The 20,209-nt window shown below is 58.1% G+C and overlaps 1 protein-coding gene across 1 annotated transcript; it reads right to left on the bottom strand.

Annotated features, from left to right (window-relative positions):
* Positions 1-4,570: 4,570 nt before the first annotated feature.
* On the bottom strand, positions 4,571-6,376 carry LOC139053952 (DNA translocase FtsK 1-like). The gene has a single exon (XM_070530573.1). It carries the CDS (start codon positions 6,374-6,376, stop codon positions 4,571-4,573), a length of 1,806 nt encoding a protein of 601 aa, XP_070386674.1.
* Between the last annotated feature and the right edge of the window lie 13,833 nt (positions 6,377-20,209).

Below are 20,209 nucleotides of genomic sequence, written 5' to 3' on the forward strand. Positions count from 1 at the left end.
GCGTTTCTGCTACAAATCTTTCAGCGCACGCGCTGTCACAACGAGAACGCAAACAGCGCGCGCCTGGCGTTTGCAAACGAGGAAGCGTCAAACAGAGGGAACGGACGGAATTGTCGAGATTCTCGCTACATCCCAATGCCAATGCAGACACCTTGGGTGGCTCTGAGAAGAGCCGTTGGGTGTTGGCTGCGCGGACGAGCGCTCGGTCGCCTACTTGGAGCTGGTGTACTTGGTGACGGCTTTGGTGCCCTCGGACACGGCGTGTTTGGCCAGCTCACCGGGCAACAGCAGACGCACGGCCGTCTGGATCTCCCGGCTCGTGATGGTCGAGCGCTTGTTGTAGTGAGCCAGACGGGACGACTCCGCGGCGATACGCTCGAAGATGTCGTTCACGAAGCTGTTCATGATAGACATGGCCTTGCTGGAGACTCCAGTGTCCGGGTGCACCTGCTTCAGCACCTTGTAGATATAGATGGAGAAGCTCTCCTTCCTGCGGCGCTTCTTCTTCTTCTTGTCGGTGGCGCGCACGTTCTTCTGCGCCTTGCCGGCCTTCTTCACGGCCTTACCGCTGGGCTGGGGAGGCATCGCGGCAGTGTCAGTAGCCGAACAAACGAGATCGGAATACGCGCGACCGGTCGCGTGTGTGAGTGGTTTTAGAAGGGGAAAAGGAAGAGATAAGTACAGCGCTGTTACTGCCTCTCGTGCGAGGGCACCTCCACGGCGCTGTACGGGTGAGGGGAAAGGGACAAAAAGAGTAGAGAAAAATAGAGTAAAGAGTGATAGATAGCCCAGCGGTAAGGGTACGTCAGGAAGGCGCGGCGGCTACAGCCGCTCGTACAGATCGGCACCGTCCAAAAATTCAAGCAGCGCCACGAAGGCGCGTCCGGTCAACGACGAGTGCGCCACCGGGAACAGGAGCGCCTCGGTGTTGTCGCACGGCAGTCCGAGGCGGCGGTAAGCGCTCGTGAGCGCGTCGCGCTGAGCAGAGTACGCAGGGCACCGTAACAGCACGTGCTCCAAGTCCTCCACATCGGCGCACTTGAGGCAAAGAGGGCTCCCCGTACCTTGGATGCGGTGTGTCCTTGCCGCGGTGCGGTAGCAGCCGATGCGGAGGCGAAGCAGCAGCGCCCGGTCTCGTCGGTGAAGGCCCGTACGTGGCAGCAACTTTGGCGGCTTGCCACTGGCGACGCGGGCGTCCGGGTGTCTCGCTCGTAGCATGATGGCCACGGTGTGGCGGGCGACGTCAAAAGGAGTCACCACGAGCGACCGGGGCACTGGCGCAGTGTGTGCGGCCTTCGCGAGCCGGTCCGCTTCCTCGTTCCCGTGTATGCCGATGTGGGCAGGCACCCACTGCAGAACGAGGTCGCATCCCTGCTCGCAAACGCCACGCATCTTGTGTAGGAGGCGCTGAATCAGCGGGGGTCCCTGGTCGGCTCTGGACAGCATGTGTAGTGCCGCACGGGAGTCCGTCAGGATGGCCGCCGCAGGGATGCGCCGCTGGTAAATGAGCTCGGCCGCCAAGTCGATGGCCGCCAGCTCCGCGTGCGTAGATGAGACCGCGTTCAAAACGCGGCACTGACTGTGCGCGGGGATCTCAGGAGCTACGCACGCGGCAGCAGCAGCACCGTCCCGCAAGACGGAGCCGTCGGTGAAGACGAGCACCCGGCCGGCCAGCTGCTCGCTGATGGCTGCAGCCGTCTCTTGTTGCAAGGCGCAGAGCGCTGTATTGCGCTTGCCTCGAACGCCAGGGATGGTCGTGCGGACGAGCAGACGACGCTCTCGATGCGGGGGCGGAGCAAGCCACGCACACGTGGCGCCACCCCGTACCAGGCTGGCGAACTGGGCGGCGCGGCGACCCATGCCGGAGCTCGGGAGAGAGTGCAGCCGGCCGATCAGCTGCTGGCCGTGCCGCGAGCGATGTAGGCGCTCCACGTGGTTGAGGGCGCGCCCCTCGGCACGGAGAGAGATGGGTGTCTCCCCCGCCTCGGCGAGAGTGGCGCCGCTCTGTGAAGATCGCGGGAGGCACAGGAACTGGCGGATGACGGCTCGGTGATCCGCGTCCATCACCTTCCATTGCGTTGGCTGCAGGTCCGCCAGCGGTAGAGCGTACAAGATCCGCGCTGAGGCCACGGAATTGTAGAGGCGTAGTGCGAGAGACGGCGAGCAGCCCTGGCCACGAGCGAGCAGGGATCGCGCAGCGCCCGCCACCTGCGCGGCACCTTTCCGCAGGGCAGCTACTGCAGCACACCAGTTCAGCCGTCGGTCGATGACAAGGCCAAGGTAGCGAACCCGCTTCTCCCACGGAAGTAGCACTCCATGGAGGGTGAAGCGCGGCGTGCGGTACTGCCCATCGTACTTTGGGTGCACGATGAGCGCCTTGGTCTTGGCTGCCGAGAGGGTGAGGCCGATGCCGCTGATGTAAGCATCGACCCCGTCCAGCGCGCGCTGCACACAAGCACGCACCGCATAGCCGACGCTGGTGGGGCCGATCGCGAACAACGCGATGTCGTCCGCGTACACTGCGACACGAACCTCGTGCGCCGGGAACTGGGGAATGTAGTCGGGGATGCGTGCCAGCGCGAGGTTGAACAGGAATGGGCTAAGCACGCTGCCCTGCGGCACTCCTGTCACAACCGCACGCGGCCGACTGAGCGCTCCCCCAACGCGCACCCGCATCGTCCGGCCGCCAAGGAATGCTGCAATGTAGCCCCGCATTCGTCCGCACACCCCGAGCGCATCGAGAGCGTCCATGATGGTGGCGTGCGGCAGGCGGTCGAAGGCGCTCTCGACGTCGAGGAGAACGAGGTAGCCTGCCTCGCCTCGACGCTTCGCTGTCTCCAGCGTGGCGATCACGTCGGCAAGGCAGTCTGCTGTGGCCCGGAGTCGCCGGAAGCCGCTCTGCTCCGCCGCAAAGGTGTCGAGCGCCGCCGTGATCCACTCGAGCCGCCGCAGCGCCATGGCCTCGAGCACCTTGCCAGCAGCGGAGGTGAGCGAAACGGGCCGGTACGAGGCAGGATTGCTGGCTGCCTTGCCAGCCTTGAGCAGCGGGACGACCACCGCCTCGTTCCACTCGTCCGGGATGCTGCCGGTCCGCCAGACGTGGTTGTATGCGTCAAGCAGAAGCAGGAGCTGGTCACCATCCAGGTTCCTAAGCATCTGATATGTGACGCCATCGGAACCTGGTGCTGAGCGGCGCTTCCTCGATGTGAGCACTGTGCGAAGCTCACCGATAGTGAAGTCAGCCTCGCACAGCGCCCTGATGTCCTCGAGGATCCCGGCCGATGGGAAGTAGCGCTCCGGGGCAAGCAGCTCGCGCCTTGGGTGCGGTTGCGGCTGCAGCACGTGCGGCGCTGGTGGACGGACGGTGGGCGGCGGGCAGAACGTCTCAGCGAGGAGCTCGGCCAGCCGACCGTTCGTGATGCCGCGCGCCACGGCGATGGAGAGGGCGGGGCAGCGTGGAAGGCGGGGCCGCAGGATCGCCCCCAGGATTCGCCACGGGCTCGATCGCACGCTCGCCCGTTCCAGCGACGAGCAGAGGCTGGACCAGCTGGCGTTGCGGCGCTGCTTCGCGTGGCGACGGCATACCGCATCCAGCCGGTTGTACACAGTCCAATGCTCGCGCTGGCCCGAGCGCAGCGCTAGCCTCTCGGCTCTGCGACGCGCAGCGCGGAGGTTCAGCTGTTTGATGTCAGGAACGGGCGTCCCGGCCGGCACGACACAGCGAGTCGACGCGGCACGCGCGCACTGCGCGATGTGTTGAAAAAACATGCCGCCCTCCGAGACTGGCACAGTAGCACACAGTTCCCGGAATCGCGGCCAATTCACAACACTGTACGCACGCGTCGGCAGGTGGGCGGCACGGCGGGGCTCGAGGTGGATGGGGTAGTGGTCGGACCCTCGCATGTCGGGGCTGCGGCGCCAGATGTAATGGCAGCGTTCCGACACTAGCGAGAGATCCAACACACTTCCCTCGCAGCCACGACGGGCGAAGGTGATAACGCCTGTGTTGGCTATCAGCAGACCCGCCTGCTGGATGGCGTCAAGTAGGTCCCGGCCACTGCTGTCGGTGTGGCGCGAACCCCACGCAGTGTTGTGCGAGTTGAAGTCACCGCACATCACAAGGTCTCCGCGCACACGCTGTGACAGCCGGACGACCACCTCCTTGTCCCAGCGGCCGCCGCAGCACGCGTAAACACTCGCGACGCACGTGTCGGTTGTTCCGATTCGCACGGTCACCGCCACGCACTCGACGCCCGTGCACGGCAAATCGTCCACACTCACCACGGCTTGAGGGAGCCCAGCGCGTACGTAAAGTGACGCGCGAGATCGCCCAGCCGGATGAGTGGAATCGGTACACGGAATGGCCGTGCATGACGCCTGTTCGCAGCCAGCAGCACTGTGGTAGCTGACGAAGCCCGGCAGATTGAGCTCTCCCGGGCGGACGTGGGTTTCTTGCAAAGCAAGCACGTCGCATCCGTCCGAAAGAGCCCCATCCGCCAGCTCTGGATGTCGGCGGCGCATTGAACGAACATTCCATTGAACAATGCGCGGCCGTTGCCCCACTGGTGTGCTAGCCATGCTGGATCAGGGCGTCATGCATTTCCAGTGCTGCCACACACATGTGGCGCGCTGGGGAGTCGGCAGGTACCGATTCCAAAAGTGCACGCAATGCCGACGCGAGCGTCGTTATGACGAGGTCACGTGCATCGGGTGTTGTCGTGCTGCGGGGCTGGGCAGAGCTGCTCTCGGCGGCTGGCTGCGGCGCTGTGTTGCCGGCCAGCACGTCACGGAATGATCGGCCCGGCTGAACCAACGGCGATGATCGTGGCTCGGGCGCGCGCTGTGCTGTGGTGGTGGCCGGCTGCTGATTCCGCGCGGCAGGGGCATTGCTCCTCGCGAGAACCAGGGCTTGTTTGCGCGTGATGCGCGGAACGGTTCTCGCGAGTATGCTCGCCACCCGCCGCTCGAGCTGCCAGTTGGGGCAGCGTGGCTCTGTCGACTCGTGCGGGCCTCGGCAGTTGATGCATCGGGTCCGCTTTGAGGTACAGGCGGTCGTCGCGTGCGACCCCGCGCACTGGAGACAGCGCGGGTCGCGAGAGCAAGTCGCTGTGGCGTGCCCGAAGAGGCCGCATCGACCGCACTGCAACGGCCGCGGTAGCTGCGGGCGCACGATGCGGCGCTGCCTGAACAGGTGCACCTCCTCCGGCACGTCTCTGCCTGTGAATCGCAGTGTTGCGACATCGCCGCTTCGGGTGACGGCGAGTACGGGCACCCGGCTCTCGATACCCTCAAGGATGGAAGGCCCATCGATCGCCGGGTCCACGTTGAAGAGCGTGCCCGTGCAAGAGTCGGCGATAAGTGCCTTCGCCTTGACGGGCACGTCGCAAATCACCCGAACGGCGAGCAGCGCAGACAGGTCCGTGCCTGGCAGCGCGTCGACGGCCACGACGTTCCGTCGCAAGTTCGGCCGGACTCGATGTGTCCCCGAAACACCGGCCAGGAATGCGGCAATTGCATCGCGTGATGCCGCAAGGAAATGGGCCTTCCTCCCGAGCGGTCTGTAAAGGACGGTTTGTCGTCCTTCACTGGTCGATGCGGTGTCTTGTGCCGCAGGAGGGGCGCTTGAACGTACGCCGGTTTTAGCGACGGTGGTGATGGTCACCGGCCGCACGTTCCGGCGCTTACGCCGGCTGTTTTTTTTCCTACCCGGCTGCTTCGCGCCGGGGAGGAGAGGGTCCGCGGGTGGAGGCGGGGCATCGCCTTGCGTGTGCGCCGTGACGTCGCAGGGTGGCGCATGCGCCGTGGAGACGCTCTCGGGAGCATCGCTCTCCGCCGCGCGCGCGCTCGCCTCGGTCTCGGCGTGGGCGCCTTCCGGTTCCGGGGGCTCGTGCGGCGTACGATTAGGCACGGCTTCCTCAGTTGGTTCAGCAGTAGCGGGGGCGCCGACCCTTTCTTCTTGGGCGCTGGGTGACGGGGAACGGCTGCTCGCCGAGTCCGTGGCCAGTGTCAGCTGGCTGTCCTCGCTGCTGCTCTCGCTGGTTGACGAGTAGGAGCAGGAAGGCGGGCAGCTGCTAGAGCGGCGCGAGCTGGCGGTGTCGTCGTCGCTCTCGCTGCCGGTGTTGTCTCCGCCGTCGTCGTCGTTGTGCGGGGCAGCACGGCCGCGTCGACGACGCTGTGTTGCGACTGGGGCAGTGTCCCTGCAGGTTCCCGAGCGTAGGAACCTCGGGGATGGGGCTGCAGCCTCGACAGGCTGCTCCTCGTTCTCGGCGGTGGCGCAAAACTGCCGTCTCGCTTCCGCAAGAAGCAGTTTGAGCGCCGGCGAGTGCGCTGAGGTGGGGCCGCGTGGCCCCTGCACTGGGTTGTCGGAGACGGACATCCTCAGTGCAGTGGAAAGAAGCCCTGGACGAAGGTACCTCCGACTGCGTGTGCACCCTTGGGAGCCCTAAAAAGGGCTACGCTCGAAAGCGCGGTCGTAGGTGCAGCACACGGGCGGCATGGAGGTTGGTTGGTGAGTTCGATCGGAGACGTTCGAACAGGTCCGAGGCGCAGAAGGAACTCCGCGACCGGTCGCGTGCGCCGCGCTTTTATGGCGGGAGGGTGGTGTTGACGGGACCTCGCATTGCCGCGCTCGCCATTGGTCCGCGCGGCTTCTCTCCCTCTCCCTCGTGCTCGCTCGCGCTTTCCTTTGGGACCGGCGGCGGCGAGAGCGGCGAAGGCGCTACGAGCACGGCTCAAATCGCTCACCGATCGCGACTGTGCAAGTCGTTGTTTCGTCCTCAGTCTCAGCAACAGCACCAGCATGTCCGGACGCGGCAAAGGCGGCAAGGCGAAGGGCAAGAGCAAGACGCGTTCCAGCCGCGCGGGTCTCCAGTTCCCCGTGGGCCGTATCCACCGTCTCCTGCGCAAGGGAAACTACGCCGAGCGCGTCGGAGCGGGCGCTCCCGTCTACCTCGCGGCCGTCCTCGAGTACCTGGCTGCCGAAGTGCTCGAGCTCGCTGGCAACGCGGCTCGTGACAACAAGAAGACCAGGATCATCCCCCGCCACCTGCAGCTCGCCATCCGCAACGACGAGGAGCTGAACAAGCTGCTCTCCGGCGTGACGATCGCGCAGGGCGGCGTCTTGCCCAACATCCAAGCTGTGCTTCTCCCAAAGAAGACCGAGAAGAAGGCGTAAGCGAGCTCCCAGCCGCCGGACTACAGTCGCGCTCGTCGCACAACCCAACGGTCCTTGTCAGGACCACCGAAATGCGTGTGACGGCAGGGTTTTGCTTGGCAATCCCGTTCTCTGCGCCCGTTTCCCTCTGTTTGAATTATCGCAACCGTGCCCACTCTTGAACTGACGCTGCTGCTGCTGCTAGCTAGCTGGCATGTCAGTGCACGAATGTAGATAGAAAGCGAGCTTCAGGGTGTCCGGGGGCGCACAGGCACGAGCCTCACTGCAATTCGCGTAGTGGACTGTGATATGGGCCCTTAAAAACAAACAACAAATGGGCCATATCCGCAACCAGCATGCACTTACTTATGAGCCAGGCAGGTATGCATGAGGAACGTGAACAAACGCACGCATGGCATTCCAATACACGAAAGCTTGCACGCAACATCGGCCGCGTTAATTTCGTTTTGGGGCGCGGCTTCTTCGCATGAATGCGCGAACCGTTTCGCAACGAACGCGCATTTTGTTTCTTTTTTTTATTTTCCTCTCTCTTCTTGTTCGTGCTCGAGCGCGCGCAATACTTACCATATGCATACCAAACGAGGCAACACCTCGCACCGGCAGCCCACCACAGACACACACGCACAAATATTAATAATAAAAAAACAACAACAGAACAGACAGACCGAGAGGGTACGGTTGGAGTACGTGGTCTCGCGTGCTCCCGTGGCCGAAGCAAACATGTAGGTGGTCCTGAGAAGGACCGTTTTGTGTTGCTTGCCTGACCGACCGAGGCTGCGGCGCAGACAGCGGCCGAACTTAGGCGCGCTCGCCACGGATGCGCCGGGCCAGCTGGATGTCCTTCGGCATGATGGTAACGCGCTTGGCGTGGATGGCGCACAGGTTGGTGTCCTCGAAGAGACCGACCAGGTAGGCCTCGCTGGCCTCCTGAAGGGCCATCACAGCCGAACTCTGGAATCGGAGGTCGGTCTTGAAATCCTGAGCGATTTCCCTCACCAAGCGCTGGAACGGCAGCTTGCGGATGAGAAGTTCGGTCGACTTCTGGTAGCGGCGAATTTCACGAAGGGCCACGGTCCCAGGCCTGTAGCGATGCGGTTTCTTAACCCCTCCTGTGGCAGGTGCACTCTTGCGAGCAGCCTTGGTAGCAAGCTGCTTACGCGGAGCCTTCCCACCGGTGCTCTTACGGGCGGTTTGCTTGGTCCTGGCCATGGCGAACGGAGCGAGCGTCCGAAGTCGTCGACTGCCGGAGTGAAAATGACCCCTGCGCCGCGCGCGTCGTGCTTCGCCGCACTACTCTTCTCCTCTCCAAGTCACCCGCCGATTGGCCAGCGCCAGCGCAGCCGTCTCGGGCGGTGCGCACGCCGCCGCCGTTCGCCAGGATGCTGGAGGAGGCACGTTTTCGCGCGGCCGCCCTGTTCGCGGCTAAGGAAAGCACATTCGCAGGCGGTTTAATTGAGTTTAAACACGACAGCATGCCGCGCTGTTCTCTTCCGTTTCAGCCAACACCACAATCTCGCTTATACCGCCGCGCGTCGCGAATTGCCAGTGCCGAGTGTGAGACCACACCACTGATCTCGACAGTGGTTAGCGCTCCACGCCCAACGCCATCGGAGCTGTTATCGCGATCTCCGCGCGACGGAGATGGGTGGCAGGTTTAGGGTACATTACTGCTTGTCCACTGCCTTGATTTGATCATGCTGATGCTCGTTTCACGAACTACAAGTGCGCGCCACGGTGCCTTCTCGAGGGGCAACAACGTCGTGTTTTGGCCGCACTCGGAGGCAAACCGTCTCGCATGTGCAGACACTCCAGTACCGCACTTTGCCGTCCACGCATAGAAGAACGCATGCGCCTCGCAAGATTAACGACAAACTCACGTACGGACTACCAGCACCACTTGAGAGTTGCAGGGAAAACGATGTACTTCCGCTCTAAGAGCGAATTTGGAATACAATATTGACAGGTGTTGAACGCGCGTTAGGAGACATGGGCAACTAATTGGGGCCTCAAAACTATGGACAGGCAAGCGGTACTTCCGTGTGTATGAAGGGTCCTTAAACAATATGTCAAGGTAGCATCAACCAACGCTTCGCAGGCGCGATCCCAAGCGCGGCTTCCCCGTGCCACGCATTCGGCACACAGTTTTCGCACTTGCAAGGGACACCCATGTTTTGACAAACACTCATGAAACGCAACACTTTGCTCTATACAGTGCCTACATTTCGTCAGCTAGCTTTTTCGATTTCATTCACGCACGCAACTTCGCCACAGGATCGACGGCGTTGTTGTCATCTTATAGCGAAGCTCCAGCTCGGCAGCCGCCGGGAGAAATGTATTTCCTCGCCAACTAATGCACCGAATTTGGTGCGCCTAATTGCGTGTAAACGAAGATGTTCAAAGGCCGCGCCTGCAACAGTGCAATTTTCAACTGATGCCGAGCTCTGCCTCTTTCTTAATATTCTTTTTTTTTTATTTTCTCAGTGAGTGTGGAAAACTGTGAAATGGAAGAGAGAAAAAACAGTTCCACTGTGCGCTTGAAGGCTCCGTCACACAGCGATGGAACTGGATTTGGAAATTCTGTTAATTGCACAAGGCGATATGTATAAAGGGAACACAATTTACACGCCTCGATGAGATATACCAGTCATGTGTGAGTATGGCTTTTACAATACCTTCGTAGACGTTACAGGCGTTTTCGGTGGGATAAAAATTTTTAGACAAAACTTCCGTGAGTAGTTGTGTGCAGCTCACACGATCGCGGTACCGCTTTGTATTGTTGAGATATGAAACTTTGTACCTCTTAACCTGCCAGTACTCGAGCATTATGGAAGGAAAAAAAAAAAGAAAAAAGGAACGTCACAGCACCACCAGACATTTCTTTCTCACATGCAACAAGAACCTTGTTTACATGGCTGCAGTAGTTCTCTCATGACAACCCGTTGTTGTCATGAGAGGCGTACACATCACTGTGTACGCCTTGCTTGGTCCTCGGCTATGCCCTTTGCACGCACATGCCAGTGACTTCGCAGTAGTAATCCAAACATAGACAAGCGAAAAGAAATAAACCAATGGTGCCACGCTTCTTCAAAGCAAGGGGCCCGTACATTTTCTCTGACTGTTCCTTCCCCATTTGTTGACTTGTTTGGCCATCACCTCACGTTGCTATTTCCCGGCGGCTTCGTGGGACAAATGTAAAATAATAGGCGCGAGCTTGGCTTTCATTAAGCGCAACACGAATGCGAAATCCGTGCAATGACGACGGCCGGCGTGTGTCAGTTTCTCTTACCTTCGCGTGCCAATACATGTGCCACGAGTGAGGGAGCCGGTTCGAATTCGGAATCTTTCTGTACAGCAGCTTGCACATACACGAAATTCCAGGGATGCAGCGGCAAGAGGTAGTCTTGTGCACTTTGGCGCGTCCATGCCATTACGCAACCGCCTTACAGCGCGTAATACGCCGGACATAAGCTGCCACAAGGACAAATGTTCGTATGTAGGACAGGCGGCTCCCTCTGGCGGCGAAGAGTTCGACAAATACGTGATGCACCGCTCAAATCGCCCATCCCTCTCTCTCTTTTTCCCCAGCTCGCGCGGCGTGTGGCATGCACGGATACGTCGCTCGAAAAAGTTTTGTTTTCTTTAAATACAGCGCATGTCCAGCGCCCGCTTCCTGACCGATCTAAGTATATGGCGCGAACAAGGGTCGCCCAGCATCACCTACACGCACGCATGACGAAAGAGCCAGTCGTATAGAAATAACGAGAGAAAGTGAGTCTGCACTGTGCAAGCATATTTCTGTCTCAGTAAGCACACTTCGCCGCTCTGCTCCTCTATTTTATTTTCCGCTTGTTCTGGTCAACTAAGGAGTGCATTGGCTTGCAAGAAGAGCCACGTAGGCATCGAACCAACTGCTTATCACCTATAGCGCGCTAATAAGAAATCCCACTGTGACCCTGTACACAAGTATCACAAACAACAGCATCAATGAAAACAGCACGCGCCTCGGTGTCCACCGCGCGCACCCTCGTCCGTTTGAATACAACGCAGTGAGCTCGGTTCTAGCGAAAGTTAACTAGCTAATCTCACCTTAGCATTCATTTGCGTCGCTCAAAAGAGTTACACAATTGTGAATCGCACGGTGGTGGCTTGCAACAACCGCAGGCTAGACGAGGGACACGACGGGCGCTCAGCTCGTAGGGCAAGAGGACTGGCTCGTTATTCTTTCTCCGACGCACACACGCAAACCAACGAAGCCATGCGAATTGAGCTAAGACACAGTAGGCTCAATCATTTAACGCTTGCACTGGAAAGAACAAATAAACGCTGCCTGTAGAAAACTCGCTTTCAGCTGTTACACACTGGCCCGTGCCCGGCAATATTTTCCTCGTGCTTTGCTTTGTTGCGTACCCACATGAGCTATCTTTGTCAAATATAAAACTTACCTAACTGAAATGCGCCCGCTGCCGCGCGGCTCGTACTCTTCTCCAAGGGAGTAGAGGAAGCGAGCCACTTCAAAGCGACAAAATGCGCATCGACGAGCTTATGATTACCTCTTGCTTTTAATCATCATTCCACTCTGGTTGCCTCTACCAGGGTCCAACCAAAGGCGACAACTGAGCTGCACGAACGACCGCCACGTCGCAACTCGGACAGACTGACGGCGACTGAAATGGGAGCAACACAGCACACAGTGGCGAGCGCAAATGCAATCGAGCAAAGCTCGCCTTGCGAGGGCGAAAAGCAATGCTACCACGCCTTGCAAATACATGCGGTTGCGCTCGCTCACCTGACCCAAGTTCACCGCGCGTCTCGTGCGGCCGAATGCGAGATAATGGCATGCAAAAGAGGGCTAACGGAGCAGGAGATCGCAAATCCTGCGCGTCACTGCCGAAGCACCAGGTGGGTAGCCCTGAAGAGGGCTGTTGGGTTCTTCAGAGGAGCTGATGCGCTGCTTGCAGACGACGGCGCGCACGCGTGCTGCTTAGCCTCCGAAACCGTAGAGGGTGCGGCCCTGACGCTTGAGGGCATACACCACGTCCATGGCGGTCACGGTCTTGCGCTTGGCGTGCTCAGTGTAGGTGACGGCGTCCCGGATCACGTTCTCGAGGAACACCTTGAGCACACCGCGTGTCTCCTCGTAGATCAGGCCAGAGATACGCTTGACACCACCACGGCGAGCGAGGCGACGGATGGCAGGCTTGGTGATGCCTTGGATGTTGTCACGCAACACCTTACGATGACGCTTCGCGCCACCCTTGCCGAGCCCCTTGCCGCCCTTGCCACGTCCAGACATCTCGGCTGTTGCTGCTGCTTCGAAGCGAGTCAGGAGAGCGAATGCCGAGTCCCTGCGCCGCGACCGAGCGAGGAAGCCGCGCCGCAAAAAAGAGGGCGAGGAGGCGAAACGCGCGCCGATTGGCTCACGGGCAGCGCGGCCTCTCTTCGCGAGTGAGTCGCGGGTGGCTGCACTGAGCCCTTCTTAGGCCACGCACTGAGTTCGAGACAAGTGGCTTCGTAACACAATCGCGGAGCTTACTTTTTTTTTTTTTTTTTCTCATGTTGTTTCTCTTTGGCACCTCTGACTGCTGATGTTCAACCCGCCTCACTTCTTCTTTTGCTCGACGCGCCAAGAGAAAAAAAAAAAATAAATAAATGAACGTGTCAACAACGTTATTGTCCTATGCTGCACGCACTCACTGCTCGTGTCGCGCCCCAGGAACAAGTTTATTGTGTTCTCGTAATTATGATTACTCGTTCTGTTCACCGGTAGCTCGGATACGCTTGCAAGTGCACTCTGGTCATTGCCGCAAAGCACACCGTGCGCACAACTTCAAACTCAGCCACGCCAACATCGTTCCCTTGATCACTAGTCGCAAAACAGGGCGCGTTCATGCTCTCTTCGCCTCAGGCGTTTCAAATTTCGCACGCCGGCACCGCTCACTGGTGCCTACACGACCGTCAAATTTCGTCGCGATAGCTTACGTAGCCTCGCAGATAACGTCACCGAAACCAGCGTAAGACGCGCGCGCGAGCCCAATTCAGCATTCTAGGGGACGGAAGAGAGAGAGGGCATTGTTGACGGCGCTCCGACCTCCTCCCTCTCCCGTCGCCCCGTACGAAGGCAGCTATACGCAGGGCGCGCGCGAAACCGCTAGCTATGTAAGTGTGCGGAGAGCTTACATTTGTAATAATTCACTTTTATACTCTGTTTTCTTCACTACCCTTTCTTATCCCTTTCCCCTCACCCGTACAGCGCCGTGAAGGTGCCCTCGCACGAGAGGCAGTAACAGCGCTGTACTTATCTCTTCCTTTTCCCCCTTTTAAAGCCACTCACACATACATTTGTAATAACAGTGTAAAATATCCCTTACGCACTGCTGCTTCGTGAACGTGCTAACCCATTTCCGCTCGCCAGCCACTGCTACAGCGATGCGGCACTGGCATGGCGCGGCTCTGAATTTCAGTCCGGAGCACTGCTGCCTACGTGCGGGCGGCCGCCGAGAGGGCATTCTAGCAGCCATGAAGGCACACCTCAGGACCCGCTTTTAAAAGCGCGTCGAAACAAGAGAAGACATAAAGCGTGAAAAAAACAAAAGAGGGATGAGGGCTGCCTGCTTTTAAAAGTTACGCTACACCAGAATTAAGTAAATGTGCAGCAACGACCGCCTCATCGTCCTAGGTGTGTGAAACACGCGCCGTGGTAATTAGTGCAGGCGAACGTGGCCGCTCGCGCAGAGTCGCCTCACGCGCCCCATCCCATACTTGCTTTGTGCGTGTTGTTGTGCTGAGCCCATGGCTTCCTGTGCGGCTCTGCTACAAAAGTTGTAGCACACGCGCTGTCCGACAGCGCGCGCCGCGTGTTTGTAAACAAGAAGTAGTAGTAAGTGACGTTGAACTGGTAAAAGAAGAGAAGAGTGCAGTACCGCAACAGTCTCTCGCTTAGGAGGTCACCTCAACAGTACTGCACGGGGGAGGGTAAGGCGAATAAAGGAGTGAAGAGAAACAAATACGGGAGAGGACGAGCGTAAGGCCGTGAAGAAAAGAAGCGTGAAACGGCGCCGATGGCCGCGTGGTAAGGTTCGACGACTCAAAGAAATCAATGAGAGCTGGGAAGGCTCTTTTGAGTAAACCCGCAAGACCCCTAGGAAACAGAAAGTCCTCGGGACGGGCTATGGGGAGTCCTGGGCGTCGATTAGGATTTCACGAGCTGAGATATATGCGGCGCAGTCGAGAAGTACGTGTGCGAGAGTTTCATCAACGCCAGCAGTGCAGTTCTGGCAAACGGAACTGAATGGCGAGACATCCGCTGCGCTGTGTTGAAGCAGCCAATGCGGAGTAAAATGGCCCTATCGGCGCGTGAGAGTCCCTTTTTGTGTGTGTGTTGTTGTGCTGAGCGCATGGCGTTCTGTGCGTTTCTGCTACAAATCTTTCAGCGCACGCGCTGTCACAACGAGAACGCAAACAGCGCGCGCCTGGCGTTTGCAAACGAGGAAGCGTCAAACAGAGGGAACGGACGGAATTGTCGAGATTCTCGCTACATCCCAATGCCAATGCAGACACCTTGGGTGGCTCTGAGAAGAGCCGTTGGGTGTTGGCTGCGCGGACGAGCGCTCGGTCGCCTACTTGGAGCTGGTGTACTTGGTGACGGCTTTGGTGCCCTCGGACACGGCGTGTTTGGCCAGCTCACCGGGCAACAGCAGACGCACGGCCGTCTGGATCTCCCGGCTCGTGATGGTCGAGCGCTTGTTGTAGTGAGCCAGACGGGACGACTCCGCGGCGATACGCTCGAAGATGTCGTTCACGAAGCTGTTCATGATAGACATGGCCTTGCTGGAGACTCCAGTGTCCGGGTGCACCTGCTTCAGCACCTTGTAGATATAGATGGAGAAGCTCTCCTTCCTGCGGCGCTTCTTCTTCTTCTTGTCGGTGGCGCGCACGTTCTTCTGCGCCTTGCCGGCCTTCTTCACGGCCTTACCGCTGGGCTGGGGAGGCATCGCGGCAGTGTCAGTAGCCGAACAAACGAGATCGGAATACGCGCGACCGGTCGCGTGCGCCGCGCTTTTATGGCGGGAGGGTGGTGTTGACGGGACCTCGCATTGCCGCGCTCGCCATTGGTCCGCGCGGCTTCTCTCCCTCTCCCTCGTGCTCGCTCGCGCTTTCCTTTGGGACCGGCGGCGGCGAGAGCGGCGAAGGCGCTACGAGCACGGCTCAAATCGCTCACCGATCGCGACTGTGCAAGTCGTTGTTTCGTCCTCAGTCTCAGCAACAGCACCAGCATGTCCGGACGCGGCAAAGGCGGCAAGGCGAAGGGCAAGAGCAAGACGCGTTCCAGCCGCGCGGGTCTCCAGTTCCCCGTGGGCCGTATCCACCGTCTCCTGCGCAAGGGAAACTACGCCGAGCGCGTCGGAGCGGGCGCTCCCGTCTACCTCGCGGCCGTCCTCGAGTACCTGGCTGCCGAAGTGCTCGAGCTCGCTGGCAACGCGGCTCGTGACAACAAGAAGACCAGGATCATCCCCCGCCACCTGCAGCTCGCCATCCGCAACGACGAGGAGCTGAACAAGCTGCTCTCCGGCGTGACGATCGCGCAGGGCGGCGTCTTGCCCAACATCCAAGCTGTGCTTCTCCCAAAGAAGACCGAGAAGAAGGCGTAAGCGAGCTCCCAGCCGCCGGACTACAGTCGCGCTCGTCGCACAACCCAACGGTCCTTGTCAGGACCACCGAAATGCGTGTGACGGCAGGGTTTTGCTTGGCAATCCCGTTCTCTGCGCCCGTTTCCCTCTGTTTGAATTATCGCAACCGTGCCCACTCTTGAACTGACGCTGCTGCTGCTGCTAGCTAGCTGGCATGTCAGTGCACGAATGTAGATAGAAAGCGAGCTTCAGGGTGTCCGGGGGCGCACAGGCACGAGCCTCACTGCAATTCGCGTAGTGGACTGTGATATGGGCCCTTAAAAACAAACAACAAATGGGCCATATCCGCAACCAGCATGCACTTACTTATGAGCCAGGCAGGTATGCATGAGGAACGTGAACAAACGCACGCATGGCATTCCAATACACGAAAGCTTGCACGCAACATCGGCCGCGTTAATTTCGTTTTGGGGCGCGGCTTCTTCGCATGAATGCGCGAACCGTTTCGCAACGAACGCGCATTTTGTTTCTTTTTTTTATTTTCCTCTCTCTTCTTGTTCGTGCTCGAGCGCGCGCAATACTTACCATATGCATACCAAACGAGGCAACACCTCGCACCGGCAGCCCACCACAGACACACACGCACAAATATTAATAATAAAAAAACAACAACAGAACAGACAGACCGAGAGGGTACGGTTGGAGTACGTGGTCTCGCGTGCTCCCGTGGCCGAAGCAAACATGTAGGTGGTCCTGAGAAGGACCGTTTTGTGTTGCTTGCCTGACCGACCGAGGCTGCGGCGCAGACAGCGGCCGAACTTAGGCGCGCTCGCCACGGATGCGCCGGGCCAGCTGGATGTCCTTCGGCATGATGGTAACGCGCTTGGCGTGGATGGCGCACAGGTTGGTGTCCTCGAAGAGACCGACCAGGTAGGCCTCGCTGGCCTCCTGAAGGGCCATCACAGCCGAACTCTGGAATCGGAGGTCGGTCTTGAAATCCTGAGCGATTTCCCTCACCAAGCGCTGGAACGGCAGCTTGCGGATGAGAAGTTCGGTCGACTTCTGGTAGCGGCGAATTTCACGAAGGGCCACGGTCCCAGGCCTGTAGCGATGCGGTTTCTTAACCCCTCCTGTGGCAGGTGCACTCTTGCGAGCAGCCTTGGTAGCAAGCTGCTTACGCGGAGCCTTCCCACCGGTGCTCTTACGGGCGGTTTGCTTGGTCCTGGCCATGGCGAACGGAGCGAGCGTCCGAAGTCGTCGACTGCCGGAGTGAAAATGACCCCTGCGCCGCGCGCGTCGTGCTTCGCCGCACTACTCTTCTCCTCTCCAAGTCACCCGCCGATTGGCCAGCGCCAGCGCAGCCGTCTCGGGCGGTGCGCACGCCGCCGCCGTTCGCCAGGATGCTGGAGGAGGCACGTTTTCGCGCGGCCGCCCTGTTCGCGGCTAAGGAAAGCACATTCGCAGGCGGTTTAATTGAGTTTAAACACGACAGCATGCCGCGCTGTTCTCTTCCGTTTCAGCCAACACCACAATCTCGCTTATACCGCCGCGCGTCGCGAATTGCCAGTGCCGAGTGTGAGACCACACCACTGATCTCGACAGTGGTTAGCGCTCCACGCCCAACGCCATCGGAGCTGTTATCGCGATCTCCGCGCGACGGAGATGGGTGGCAGGTTTAGGGTACATTACTGCTTGTCCACTGCCTTGATTTGATCATGCTGATGCTCGTTTCACGAACTACAAGTGCGCGCCACGGTGCCTTCTCGAGGGGCAACAACGTCGTGTTTTGGCCGCACTCGGAGGCAAACCGTCTCGCATGTGCAGACACTCCAGTACCGCACTTTGCCGTCCACGCATAGAAGAACGCATGCGCCTCGCAAGATTAACGACAAACTCACGTACGGACTACCAGCACCACTTGAGAGTTGCAGGGAAAACGATGTACTTCCGCTCTAAGAGCGAATTTGGAATACAATATTGACAGGTGTTGAACGCGCGTTAGGAGACATGGGCAACTAATTGGGGCCTCAAAACTATGGACAGGCAAGCGGTACTTCCGTGTGTATGAAGGGTCCTTAAACAATATGTCAAGGTAGCATCAACCAACGCTTCGCAGGCGCGATCCCAAGCGCGGCTTCCCCGTGCCACGCATTCGGCACACAGTTTTCGCACTTGCAAGGGACACCCATGTTTTGACAAACACTCATGAAACGCAACACTTTGCTCTATACAGTGCCTACATTTCGTCAGCTAGCTTTTTCGATTTCATTCACGCACGCAACTTCGCCACAGGATCGACGGCGTTGTTGTCATCTTATAGCGAAGCTCCAGCTCGGCAGCCGCCGGGAGAAATGTATTTCCTCGCCAACTAATGCACCGAATTTGGTGCGCCTAATTGCGTGTAAACGAAGATGTTCAAAGGCCGCGCCTGCAACAGTGCAATTTTCAACTGATGCCGAGCTCTGCCTCTTTCTTAATATTCTTTTTTTTTTATTTTCTCAGTGAGTGTGGAAAACTGTGAAATGGAAGAGAGAAAAAACAGTTCCACTGTGCGCTTGAAGGCTCCGTCACACAGCGATGGAACTGGATTTGGAAATTCTGTTAATTGCACAAGGCGATATGTATAAAGGGAACACAATTTACACGCCTCGATGAGATATACCAGTCATGTGTGAGTATGGCTTTTACAATACCTTCGTAGACGTTACAGGCGTTTTCGGTGGGATAAAAATTTTTAGACAAAACTTCCGTGAGTAGTTGTGTGCAGCTCACACGATCGCGGTACCGCTTTGTATTGTTGAGATATGAAACTTTGTACCTCTTAACCTGCCAGTACTCGAGCATTATGGAAGGAAAAAAAAAAGAAAAAAGGAACGTCACAGCACCACCAGACATTTCTTTCTCACATGCAACAAGAACCTTGTTTACATGGCTGCAGTAGTTCTCTCATGACAACCCGTTGTTGTCATGAGAGGCGTACACATCACTGTGTACGCCTTGCTTGGTCCTCGGCTATGCCCTTTGCACGCACATGCCAGTGACTTCGCAGTAGTAATCCAAACATAGACAAGCGAAAAGAAATAAACCAATGGTGCCACGCTTCTTCAAAGCAAGGGGCCCGTACATTTTCTCTGACTGTTCCTTCCCCATTTGTTGACTTGTTTGGCCATCACCTCACGTTGCTATTTCCCGGCGGCTTCGTGGGACAAATGTAAAATAATAGGCGCGAGCTTGGCTTTCATTAAGCGCAACACGAATGCGAAATCCGTGCAATGACGACGGCCGGCGTGTGTCAGTTTCTCTTACCTTCGCGTGCCAATACATGTGCCACGAGTGAGGGAGCCGGTTCGAATTCGGAATCTTTCTGTACAGCAGCTTGCACATACACGAAATTCCAGGGATGCAGCGGCAAGAGGTAGTCTTGTGCACTTTGGCGCGTCCATGCCATTACGCAACCGCCTTACAGCGCGTAATACGCCGGACATAAGCTGCCACAAGGACAAATGTTCGTATGTAGGACAGGCGGCTCCCTCTGGCGGCGAAGAGTTCGACAAATACGTGATGCACCGCTCAAATCGCCCATCCCTCTCTCTCTTTTTCCCCAGCTCGCGCGGCGTGTGGCATGCACGGATACGTCGCTCGAAAAAGTTTTGTTTTCTTTAAATACAGCGCATGTCCAGCGCCCGCTTCCTGACCGATCTAAGTATATGGCGCGAACAAGGGTCGCCCAGCATCACCTACACGCACGCATGACGAAAGAGCCAGTCGTATAGAAATAACGAGAGAAAGTGAGTCTGCACTGTGCAAGCATATTTCTGTCTCAGTAAGCACACTTCGCCGCTCTGCTCCTCTATTTTATTTTCCGCTTGTTCTGGTCAACTAAGGAGTGCATTGGCTTGCAAGAAGAGCCACGTAGGCATCGAACCAACTGCTTATCACCTATAGCGCGCTAATAAGAAATCCCACTGTGACCCTGTACACAAGTATCACAAACAACAGCATCAATGAAAACAGCACGCGCCTCGGTGTCCACCGCGCGCACCCTCGTCCGTTTGAATACAACGCAGTGAGCTCGGTTCTAGCGAAAGTTAACTAGCTAATCTCACCTTAGCATTCATTTGCGTCGCTCAAAAGAGTTACACAATTGTGAATCGCACGGTGGTGGCTTGCAACAACCGCAGGCTAGACGAGGGACACGACGGGCGCTCAGCTCGTAGGGCAAGAGGACTGGCTCGTTATTCTTTCTCCGACGCACACACGCAAACCAACGAAGCCATGCGAATTGAGCTAAGACACAGTAGGCTCAATCATTTAACGCTTGCACTGGAAAGAACAAATAAACGCTGCCTGTAGAAAACTCGCTTTCAGCTGTTACACACTGGCCCGTGCCCGGCAATATTTTCCTCGT

Source organism: Dermacentor albipictus, unplaced genomic scaffold, assembly GCF_038994185.2.
Source record: "Dermacentor albipictus isolate Rhodes 1998 colony unplaced genomic scaffold, USDA_Dalb.pri_finalv2 scaffold_415, whole genome shotgun sequence".
Taxonomy (NCBI): Eukaryota; Metazoa; Arthropoda; class Arachnida; order Ixodida; family Ixodidae; genus Dermacentor; species Dermacentor albipictus.

What these genes read in the sequence shown, in the direction of transcription:
- LOC139053952 (XM_070530573.1), bottom strand. Translation starts at nt 6,376, where the DNA reads ATGTCCGTCTCCGACAACCCAGTGCAGGGGCCACGCGGCCCCACCTCA.